Here is a 12535-nt window from a genome sequence, read left to right as displayed (position 1 = left end):
AGGGAAAGAAATTACATACCAGAGAATACATTGTGTGTGATTTCATTGATCTAAAATTCAAGATCAGGCCAAACTAATCTATGCTGATGAAAGAATAGTGCAGGTTGCAGGCGAGTGGGGAGGTTTAACTGGGAAGGAACACCACAGGAGCATTGGGGGACTGGAAATGCTTGGTATCTTGATCTGAGTGGTGGTTACCATGGTTCCCCAGCTGTGTGCACATGTAAAATTCCTTGAGCTGTCTACTAAGATTTGCCTAATGTTGTCTATGTAATTTATTACTCAATTCAAAAGTTTTAAATGAATCTTCTGTTTTTGCCACACCAATAAATAAAGCATCAAGATAAAGGACGTCTGGGATATTCCGTAGGAGAGAGGTGCTATTAATATTCAAAGTGGACTGTAAAGCATTAAACGGCAATTAAGCCTGACACAGTGGAGGGACCACTGGCTCTGGCAGCAGGTTGACCTAGGTCCAAGTACTGTCTGTATCCTTTCCTGTGGATCTCTAGCTTTAATGTTCTCTCAGGCACAGTTTTCTTCTCTGAAATATAGATAATAATATTTACCATTAACTGCTGTTTGGGAGATTCAGTGAAATAATATATGTAGGTGTCTGGCAAGTGAAATAATATATGTAAGGTGAAATATAGCTCCAAAATAGTATTTATTAATATATAGTAGGTATATGGCCACATAAGCTATAGTGCTAAAGAATTCCAGTCATAAAATCAGATTTCTATTATAAAATATTCCTGGGAATAAAGGTATGACTATTGAATAATAAATGAAGCCCTTCACTTATTTCTAAGTGGATATTGTTAAAATATTAAATTTTATTTAAATTATTTTAAATCAAATGCATGCTGTGCTATAGGACCTTGGGCAAATTACTTAACATCTCTGAGCGTGTTTCTTTATAACATCAGAGTATTCTGATTATTCAGTTGGTTAAACTATGTAACATGCTCTACAATGAGCCTAACACACTGGGAATTTGGGTTAAATGATTCAATTTGGCAAATATTTAATTAATGCCTAATATAAACCAGATATTACTTAGTTCCCATGAATGAAAAAAACAACAAGACAAAACACGAATAAGATTCCTTGTTTTCAGGAAGCTTCCGACCTACAGAGAAAGACAAATGTTCACATTTATAAAGCAATGTGATAAAGGTACACTATTGTAAAGTTTGAACATTGGGGAAATATACAGGAGGGATTGTACAGTAGTACAGTAACCAATTAGAAGTTTGTGGATGATGGGCATATTTAAATTTACAGAGGACATTAGGATACTGGGAAATAGCAATTTAAGATCACTATGTGATTGAGTCAGTGGCCAAAGGATTATTTCTATTTTAGAATCACAAGCTTATCTGTACCTAGGAATGTTTTGAATCAGAAGCAAATTCATTAAAACTGCAAAATGGAAAGAACCTTCAAACTGGCAGTTAGTCAGAAGAGGAAGGGGATGGAATTCTCAGTAGCAAGTCCTCATTGGTTGGTTACCATCCACCTCCAATGCAATCTCTTTGGTTGGAGGCCATGTCTCTGCATGAGAAGGGAGGGCGAGTCTTTCAGGACAGTGTTGAGTCATGTCTACTTTGAGAATTTGATGAAAGCCACGCATGCTTTCCAAGGAAAAATATCAACTATAAACAAACAAAATGACCATGGAAATCTCCAGCAAGGCTTTTGCCCTTCTGAAGTTCAGAGTGAGAGAGTCTGTTTTAAAAGAAGATTCATAAAACTGCATCTTCTCCCCTCTCTGGAGAACCAGTAAATATTGGCAACTTAAGTTATATCACCATAGTAACACTGATGACCCTCTAATCCCTACTGGGTGGTCCCCTAAGTGTGTGATAACCATCTCTGTATTCTAGCCTACCAGTGCACTTAGGTGTGAGACTGCTCCAAGATGAAAGGCTTAGAGAAAACCCAACTGTAAATAATCTAGACCCTGCACTGATATTTACCAATCTCTTTTGAGAGCTCTATATCAAAGGTTACAATACACAAGCTACTACTATCATTATTAAGTGTACATTGCTATTTTTCCTTCCATGTCTTCGACATTAGATTGGAGAGATAGGGCATTTGGCTAACCAAATCCAACTGCCCCTGCCTATTTGCGAATTCTTATCATGTATTACTAAGGATCCAGTGTTTCCATGACCTTTGTGAGTCAGTCTGATGGACTATTATGTTTTATGTCTTATCAGAAAGTTCCTGAAGATACAGTGCCTGGAGGATGGAACCTGGGAGCAAGGCAGCTGCATCCCAGTGGTGTGTGAGCCCCCCTCTCCTGTGTTTGAAGGCATGTACGAATGTACCAATGGCTTTGAGCTCGACAGCCAATGTGTGCTCAACTGTAACCAGGAAAGTGAAAGGGTAAGGATGACTTGAACTTTGTTAGGCCAGGCTCTACCCTAATCTTGATGACCAATGCAAGAATCTTGAGTAGAAATGATATAAGTGAATCCCAACACACAGGGCCTTACTAAGTTGGGATTCTAACTGGGGTATTATTATTTCATAGGGAATTCAGAAGATACCATGTTTTTGTTTTTATGTGTGTGTGTTGTTGTTTTTTAATATTCTTTGAGAATTTTCTTTTGCATAAGAAGAAAAACCTGATGGTTTGGATACGTTGGTAAATTCCAAAAAAGGCTGGGGTTTTGATTCAGCAATGTGATTTCCACCCATGTGTGGCCACTGACCTAGGAATACCAATATTATTCAATGGAACAGAGTCCTGAACAGACACATGAATTCCTTAATAAAGGCAATGCTGAAAGTGCTGTTTGACTTTTATTCTCTCTAGGATTTTGGCAGAAGAGGTCCCACGAGAAAACTATAGCCTTATCATGGTTATATGATTAAGATCAATTTTATTTTGGAATCTTTACAAGTACCACATGATACGTGAGATAGGAAGTTAAGCGGGCTCTCTAGGCAAAGATCAGTGACCTTGACTGCTCTCCTGGCACATGTCTGTATCTCAGGGTCCAGCACTCTCCTAAGATAAGCACTGCAGGACAGGTGTGAAAAGAATATGCTATGGATATGACAAGAAATCAGACACATCTGTTTGCACTGACTGTTTAAGGACTCATGAAATTGGCCAGATGAAGGGACAGTTACCTGTAATTCCAAAAACTCACTTTCTTGGGTTTCATGAATTAGTGCTATTCTGTATGTTCTTTGCATTTAGGATTCTTTGTGTTGCTGGAGGTGTGAAGCCAAGAGTCACACAAACCAGCACACATGTGGAGAAAGGCAACAGAAATTGGATGAGATCCAAAGTAACTCTGTTGTATCCATTCAAACAGAAAGGGAAAAAGTACCTTCAGAATTTTGTGAATTAGTTTCACTAGGTCAAATTCATCTTGAAAAAAGTCTGACATTTCCCACAAACAATATTTGTGTGACAGTATGGATGAATCAAAGAAAAATAGCACCAGGGAAAAAAATTCCCAAAAATATCTCAGAATCCGTAGGCTATAGTGGATAGCTCATTCTATGTTTATAGCCAAAGGAAAACACATCATAAATAAATTTCATTAATGACAAAATTCTTCATGGTTCCTTCACATGAAAACATTAAAAAAATTGTCATGACATTTTTTGGTCAGTAACAACATGACTTATTATTTCAAGAGTACCTTTTATTCTAAGTTCTAGAAGTTGGAGAACACTGTCATTTGATTACACCCCCTCTCCCCACTCTAAATGCAGTTAACAAAGCAATAATGAAATATTCTTTACTTTCGATCGTCTAGCTTTCCATCCTCTGCACGAAGGAAGGACTGTGGACTGAGGAGTTCAAGTTGTGTGAGAAGCTGCAAGGGGAATGTCCACCACCACCCTCGGAACTGAATTTTGTGGAATACAAGTGCGAACAGGGCTATGGGATCGGTAAGTTCAGGAAGAGATGCCGATTCTGTTCCCAAATTATCTTTTTATTAGGCCTGGCTGGATCTTGAATAGATCCACTGTTCTCCTTGAGGAGTGGATGGATATGCAGTTGACTCTGAGCTGTTTCAGTAAAATAGAAATCTATAACAAATTCATTCCTTTTACTCCTCCACATGTGTATAATGTTGGTGCAGCTGCTGAGCTATTTGCATAGTGTCTGGTCATGTTACCTACTTCACTGCAGGCTGAAAGTGGATGAGTTTGGGGAGGAGTTGCAGTTCCAAGAGGAGAGGTGGGAAGGTGGAGCCACACACCCAGAAAGTGCTGGGCTCGTCTGCAGTGTGGCTGCAGCAGAGAACTCCCGAAAGGGACGACTTGAGATTGCATTTGCTTGTGTGGCTCTTCAGCCATTCTTTCTCTGCAGAGGACCACGCTCCAGAGCCTCTGGGCAATTTCTTAATCAAGTAATTGCAACTAAAGGTCTCTGCGGCCAGAACTGGTTTATAGTGATGTGTACTCAACTTGGCCCTGGCTAGACCAAATCATCATGGGAAAGAGATGCTTTTCGTGGAAAACCTTGTGAGATTAATGCTAACTCCACAAGCAAGCAGTGGTTTTATAAGCCATTCTAACTTGTGTAATGCCAGTGGATATCATTGGAGTTCATGAGAAAGCTCATTAGTTTCTGAGATGGTTCTTTACCCTCTTCAAATTGCCCTTTTCACTGAGATATCTTGAGGTCAGGCAGTGGGGAGCTTGGACTGTGCTTCTCAAGTGATGTTTCATGAACAAATTCTCATCTCTCCACCCTCCGATTTCTGTTGAGTATCACTCCCTCCACGTTCTGTGTGGAGTAGGGTTCGGTATCTGAAAGAGGAGCCGCACAACAAATGAGAGAAAAAGACACGAGATAATTTTGCAATATTGGGGGACCAGGCGGCCAAGTCCCGAAGGACTTCCACCGATGCTCAGGCCGCTCCAATCTTTTATTGATCTGGAGTAGCCCTTAGGGTAAGGAAGTTTCAATGACACAGGTCAGCAAACAATTTCCAGGAATAGACAAAAGTATCTGATTAACTCATCAATAGATTTCCAAGTGTAGGCAGAGTAACTGATTAGCTCATCAATAGATTTCCAAGTGTAGGCAGAGTAACTGATTAGCTCATCAATAGATTTCCAAGTGTAGGCAGAGTAACTGATTAGCTCATCAATAGATTTCCAAGTGTAGGCAGAGTAACTGATTAGCTCATCAATAGATTTCCAAGTGTAGGCAGAGTAACTGATTAGCTCATCAATAGATTTCCAAGTGTAGGCAGAGTAACTGATTAGCTCATCAATAGATTTCCAAGTGTAGGCAGAGTAACTGATTAGCTCATCAATAGATTTCCAAGTGTAGGCAGAGTAACTGATTAGCTCATCAATAGATTTCCAAGTGTAGGCAGAGTAACTGATTAGCTCATCAATAGATTTCCAAGTGTAGGCAGAGTAACTGATTAGCTCATCAATAGATTTCCAAGTGTAGGCAGAGTAACTGATTAGCTCATCAATAGATTTCCAAGTGTAGGCAGAGTAACTGATTAGCTCATCAATAGATTTCCGGGAGTATCTGATTAACAATAATCAACAAGAATCTACATAAGTATCTAAGGAATTAAGGGAACTAAGGAGGGGATGCTTCAACTATTATTATCTAAATTAACTGAGTGGGTCCTGGATTAACTGGGTGGTGCACAGCCCTGCCTTTTACTCGGACTTTCAATGACTACTAGCTTTTGGGGGGTCTCTGTCTAAACTCAGCTAGTGAAGACAATGAATGGACTCCGGCAGATTTCTACATTAATATGTCATATATTCACATATATAGAGTCCTTCAGAGTCATGTGGCTCTTTGAGTTATACAAGTTAGCAAAAAACAACAACACATCAAAACAGAGATAGTGAGAGCTGAAAAGAAACTTGGAGATCATCAAATCTATAGATGAGGAAATAGAAAACCCTGGAGTGTACCTTCTTTGAATAGAATTTTGGAAGACACTTGGACTCCATCTACAAAAGAGTGGAGTCCAAGATTTTGCTTTAAGAGGCAAACATGTGACCAAAATCTCTGCTTTTGATTTCCCATCGTTTCTTCTTTTAAACACATCATTTTCTTGCAAGGCTGCCAACATAATGATCATCAGTGTAGAAATTATTAATCTGCCTTCAAAATTTATGGGTCAGCTAGTAAAGTCCTTAGGTAGTAGATACTTTGGATCCTATAGGCAGAAATAATATTAAATGTACTTAAAATACATCAACCAATCAGGAGAGACCTTGGCTAGCCAGAGTCCCGGAGTTGGGGCCTGGATGTCTGCTGGACCAGGACTTAATCTTTTAAAAAACTGCTGGCTCATGCAGAGATTCCGAGATCCCAAAGGAGTTCAGAAAGAGGAATGGTCACCTGGGGCACAGGGCATGAACTTGGGGGCAGAGGCCCTTCACTAATTGTGTATAAAGTATCTTCACAGGTGCATAGAAGAGGAATATCAGCCCTGCCCTTACCCATGATAATGATGACCCACAGCATAGAGGGCAATTGCTGAGGAAAAAGCAAAACTGTTGATTCCAAATGAAAAAGACTGAGATCTGGGAAGTTCATGTGTGTGCTGTAAATTTCTGTTCCCTCAGGTGCAGTGTGCACTCCATCATGTGTAGTGCCCCCTAGGGACTCGGTGATTCTGCCTGAGAACATCACTGCAGACACTCTGGAGCACTGGATGGAGCCTGTCAAAGTCCAGGTGAGCAAAGGGACACTTTCACATATCGGGGACAGAGCAGTTCCCAACAGACAGCATATTCCCTGGAATAATTTCAGAGGCTTTCAAAGCATCCTTAAAGGGAACAACTACATGGGTCATTTCCTATAGAGAAGAATTGCAAATCAAGAAGGAAAAAGAGGAAAAGCTTGAGAAAAAAGATGGCCCACATCCAAAGGAACATTTCAAAGATAATATAGAAGGAAGACTCTGAGACATAAAGAACAAATAATACAGGAAGGGAATTAAGATGGAAAATCTACTTCCATCTTTAGCCTTGCCAACAGATGAGAGTAAGGAAGGAAACATGCTGTTATTTTTTAAATGTTTCAGACTATGAGAAGCAAGAGGTAAGGGTTGAAATTGTCAAGTGGACTTTCAGGGCCTTTGTTGTGAAGGCGTCTTCCTCCCTCACCTACTACACACAGACATCTAGGCCTTTCTGTGGTGATGGCACCAGCAGAGAAATATCCCCATAGAGAGGACGCTAAACAAAAGGGCTCTCGGCAGTCCAATAAATGCCGCCCATCAAGGTGACTGAGCAGTGGGATCTGGTAGTTGGGACAGGCAGGAGACAGCCAAATGTCCAGGCAGTACCATTGCTCACACCCAGACACAAGGGCCTCTCCTGACTGCCCTCCTGCAGCACCCAGAGGCCTGAGGTCCAGGGTGCCTGACTATGGAGTTGTTCCTTAGACTGTTGCTGGGAGCACTTGGTACTTTCCTCATCTTTGTTTTTCCTCTTAATTTGTCTCTTCCCTTTTCTCTTATCTGTAATTCTAACACCAGAACCGTAAGATTCTTAAGGGTAGGAATGATGCCTTACTCTTATTCCCAGATGTCCTCAATGCATGACTCATTTCATCCCCGGCTCAGAACAAGGTTGCCAGATAAAATAAAGGAGCCCAGAGAAGAGTGGCCCCCACCTCCAGAGAGCCATCTCTCAAGGCAAACCTGATTTTTCCACAAAGCCTGTGCAAGGTTGAATTTTTATGATTAACCATTGTGACGAGAGAGTTTTATGATATCTCATGGCTTTTCTATTTAAGATAGGAAATTAAGGTTTGACTTCCGCAGTGAAGAAGTGGTCCTTGAGGAAGCTGATTTCATGGAGAGATTACTTTCTATGTATAATGTGGCAACTGTTTGGGTGTAAATGAGTTTTTCTAAATTGTATTTGAAAGTGTTTCTTTCTGAAGTACAAGAGCATCCATCATAACATCCTATTTCCCATAGTAGTTTGCTTCATAAATCCATTTTTATAGACAATGCTTTTCTTTTTTTTAGTATATTATAATTATGAAATCCAAATTAATGTAGTGAGGTCCAAATTAATGAGATTTTCCTGTGGCTGCAACATGTTAGGTTTGCGAATTCTCAACACTGCATGAAATCCCTTTCTTAACCTCCCCAGTTTTTCAACAGAATTACTCAGTCAAAACAAATCTTATGATTTCTGGCTCTGTTTTTCACAATTGGTCCCCAAAAGATTAATAATTACTAAAATAAAAACAAAATGTTTTAAGAGGAAGAGAGAAGCAGGAAGAAAAAGAAAAGATCGTTTCCTCCAGGAGCCATAATTTCAAACAGAATGGTGTCACCCACCCTTCTGCTTCCTCATGTCCTAATCCTGGCCACCACCCTCCAAACTGTCCTCTTGAAGGGTACAGCTATGTCTAACAGCTCCAGTCACATTTGCCCCATGTCAGTGGGAAAACAAATGGCCCAGTCCCATGAGCCCTGGAAAGGTCGTCTTTTTCATCAGCTTTAAGCATGGAATTGCTCACTCTCTTTGAATACGTCTCTAGGCATTGAGTCCTCGTTGTTAGAGAAGACTAGTCAAGAGGGTCTTGGAGAGCAAAGGAAGAGGAACTGGAAAGTAGATGCCAGGGTAATGTACTATGGCCCAAATAAATATGCAGAATAATGCTACATTTAGGTTGCTACATCTGTAGAAATAAGGAAATTGCCATAAATATGGGCAGCAGCAGAGCTCTGTGGTCTGATGTGATGAGCCAGACAACTCATGGAATAAAAAAACACAATTGAGTAATTTTTTTTGTTAGATCTTAATGTTGGCTAACCATCAGTCTTGTGACCTTTAGGCATTTAACTAGGCAACAGCCTTCATCCAGCTTTAGACCATCCCAGTAGCCCTTAAATGGTTCTCTCTCTCTCTTTCTCTCTTCTTCCTTCCTCCCTTATACTATTCTTCCTTCTTTTCTTCCTTTTTTTATTACTTTAAAAAAATTTTTTTAAATGGCCTAACCAACTTTAATGGCTCAAATATTTAAATTGATTTTCTCTGAACCTCTTTCTGTTTGAAAGTTCAAAACAAATTCTTGGCTCTTCTTCTTGAACAATGAATTCATCTGAGCAATGACTTGCCAATAGTATCATAGCAATCATTGTAACTACATACAAATATATAGCAATAATAATTAAAAAATTCAAAATAGTTTTACCCAATAAGGAGTAAGGAAGGAGAATGATAATGGAGGCACACATATAGGGGGCATTAATTACATCTTTAGTGACTTATTATACTGGGGAAGCAGATATAGCAAAATGTTAAGGTTTGATAAGTTGCACAGAGGATATAAAGTTATTTTCTCAATTATTTTCTGTAGCCATTCAAATATAATCATATGTGATTATAATTTGCCAAAAACGTTCCAGAAAATAAGAAAGTCATATTGAGCTGTTAAAAAATAAACCGAAGCATTTAAGATTTTGAGCTTACTTGAGCAAAAATCAATTCCAATGGAGTAGCTAGAAGCACCCTGCCAGGGAAATACTTTATTATAGAGAAAAGGCAGAAGCAAAGCAAGGAAGTTATTGATTGATTGGCTGTAGCTTAAAGCCTTGTTGTATGATTGGCTGTCCTTATGTTTCAATTGAATGACCTTGAGGAATTCACAGGCTTAGATTTTGGTTGGCTTGCTATGTAAGCTGCCATGGCAGAAGAGTCCCCTTGTTTCATGAATTTAACACATTCACCAGGACCTTCTATGCCCCTTTCTTACTTCCTATTTCACTCCCCTCTTTCACCTCACCACCACAAAGTACCCATAAAATGTAGGTCCTGAAAAGCATTTGAAATTTTCCTCCAATTTTGATAACTAGTTCAATTAATGATATATGCATATCTTTACTTACAGGATGAGTGACATTCATTGGCCAGAAGACAAGGGAGAATCCTAGCAATACAACATCATATTTAGTGGTTGACAGTTACTCGTAAAACATCGTTTCTCTCTGTGTCACTGAGATAAGAAATATGAGTGGGAGATAGTTTTTGTTCTCAAGGACTTTGAAATTTAGGAAGGCATAGACACAGGGACCAGAAACTTACACATGTTTATAGAAATGAAGGAAGGCTGCCAGTCTGAATTAGTCTCAAGACTGAATTATAGATCATTAAAAAAAGGACATGGGTATTGTTAATTCCACAGCCATGAATTTTATTCTATGGATGATGTATCTGTACACGTGTGAAATGATTTATACATAAGCTTTGTCTTTTATAACAAAAGACTTTGTCTGTTAGAACAAAATACCCATCAATATAGATCTAGTTTAGTAATTAGGGTCCATCCCTGCAGTGGAGCACTGTGTGGTCAATAGGACACAGTAGACCAGGTACTATAAAATGTATAGAACAACCAGGAAACATTGTGAAGTGAAATAAAGTTAGGCAAGCAAACAACAATAGACCAAAGCACAGAAGAAAATTGCAGTATTCTATTATTTGTGTGAGGAAAGAAAGGATTTTATACATATACTAGATGCCCAGTGCACAAAAATTAGTGCACTTGGGGGCAGGGGGTGGGGGTTCATCCTGGCCTGTGCCCTCTTGCAGTCCAGGAGCCCTCAGGGTATGTCTGGGAGCTCCCCAGGGGATCGGGCCTAAGCTGACAGTCAGACATCCCTCTGGCAGCCCATGAGCTCTTGGGGAATGTCCAACTAATGGCTTAGGCCCACTCCCCACTGTTAGTCAGATATCCTTAGCGCTGCCGCAGAGGCAGGAGAGACCTCCGCCACCATCACTGCGTTTGCCAGCCATGAGCCGGCTTCTGGCTGAGCGGCACTCCTTTTGTGGAAGCACACTGACCACCAGAGGGCAGCTCCTGAGTTGAGCATCTGCCCCTGGTGATCATTGCGTGTCATAGTGACCTGTCGTTCTGGTTGTTCTGCCATTAGGGTCAATTTGCATATTACCCTTTTATTATATAGGATGTATGTATATGCATAGACTATCTCTATAATGATACAGAAGACAACTAAAAGTAGAAGGGAGGAAATGGGTTGTGGGATCAGAAGCAGGGTAGAGGTTATGTACCCTTTTATGCCTTTTATATTTTACAAATATTACATGATCATGAAATAAAGTTACATAATATAAAGATATAAAAAATAAATTGGAAATAATAGCAGAAAAGAGCCTTGGAGAGAAAGAATAGAAAGAAAAGACAGACTCTTTTCCTCTCTTTTGTTTTTCCTTTGCAATATATTTTGAGAATTTCTGAAGTTTTAAATAAACCCAACACTCCTACATTTGTAAAAGGGATGGACCCGGTAGAATGTTTAGAGGATAGAAGAGAAGCTGACACACAAAGTTCAGCATGTTCTAGAGCATCTGGCAATGGTCATCATGAGATAGTTTCAAGGCCAAGTATTCCTTTATTGGAGGGTTTGACATTCTTCCACATCCTCCCCAGAAGACATTGAGCACTCTGAGAGCATCCCTGGCTCCTACTGGGATGCATACCTGTGATCTGAACTGAATGTTGACTGATTAGGGTGGGAATGAGGGTTGTTAGTGGATACAGTGCTAAGAGAAGGAATCCAGTGGCCTGCATTCACATTTCAAGGGTACTAGTTATTGTACATTTTTATTACCATTACCTGGTGATAGAGTTCCACTGGTGCCTGCTTCAGAACATAAATGAGAATCATTTCCAGGTAGCAGAGCTTATAAGTAAATAGTCTGCTTAAATGGCTTTAAGAGCAGGAGAACAGCTCACTTTCTCAGGAGGCTGAACCCCCTCTTTGGGTTACCTTATATATCTGTAGTCCTGAATAGATTTAATAATCCCCTTATTAAAGTACAATGATAACTTATGCCAAAGCACCTTCTACAATAGTACGATATGGAATTTTGAATATCAAAATTTGTTAGGATTCTTAGTGTTTATTTCCCTTTAGGGAAGCTGTGAAGGAGGAGTTTTAGTTTACAGTCATGTAATTCCAGGAGAATATTGCAGATTCCTATTCTCATAGCTGACCATGAGGTATATATTCATATATACCCATATTAATGTATGCAATTGTCTCCAATCTGATTACTGTAGTCTTAGCATTGTAGGGTCTGTAATTTCCAACTAATAGAGGTGATATCTTGTGTAAAGCCCCTATCTCCCCATGTGTTATTTTTCTTACCATTGAACTGAATTCCTATTGTACCAAATAAAAATGTGAGTATGAAAGTCTGCACATGGGTGGGTGGGTTGCAGGCTATTGAGAGAATCCCTCTGTCTCCTTGAAAACTTCCTATGGGACCTCTTCTTTTCCTGAAGTAGGTCTTTGAAAATTTTAAAATACAAAATTAAAAGGAAGAAGCTCAATGAAAATGAGTTGTCATTTAATGAAGAGTAGATGACTGTTTGTTTAAATGTGCATCTGGAAGTGGCTGTTGGGAATGAGAAAGTAGCTTGTGTCCTAACCTGAGTGTCTTTTCACACTCACCAGCATAACGTTGGTGCCCTTTTGAGTCCCAGTGGTTTCACATTAACCCTATTTGGTCGGCACACAGA

General features: G+C 39.6%; 1 protein-coding gene across 1 annotated transcript in view; it reads left to right on the top strand.

Annotated features, from left to right (window-relative positions):
* The window catches only part of PAPPA2 (pappalysin 2), a 226291-nt gene that overhangs the window by 177832 nt on the left and 35924 nt on the right, over window positions 1-12535 (top strand). Inside the window, exons 17-19 of the mRNA XM_006754525.2 lie at window positions 2229-2397; window positions 3789-3924; window positions 6592-6701. Coding sequence (XP_006754588.1) covers window positions 2229-2397; window positions 3789-3924; window positions 6592-6701 — 415 coding nt within the window. The remainder of the gene's footprint in view (window positions 1-2228; window positions 2398-3788; window positions 3925-6591; window positions 6702-12535) is intronic.

Source organism: Myotis davidii, unplaced genomic scaffold (genome assembly GCF_000327345.1).
Source record: "Myotis davidii unplaced genomic scaffold, ASM32734v1 scaffold591, whole genome shotgun sequence".
NCBI lineage: Eukaryota > Metazoa > Chordata > Mammalia > Chiroptera > Vespertilionidae > Myotis > Myotis davidii.
This window is presented reverse-complemented; position numbering and strand designations above follow the sequence as displayed.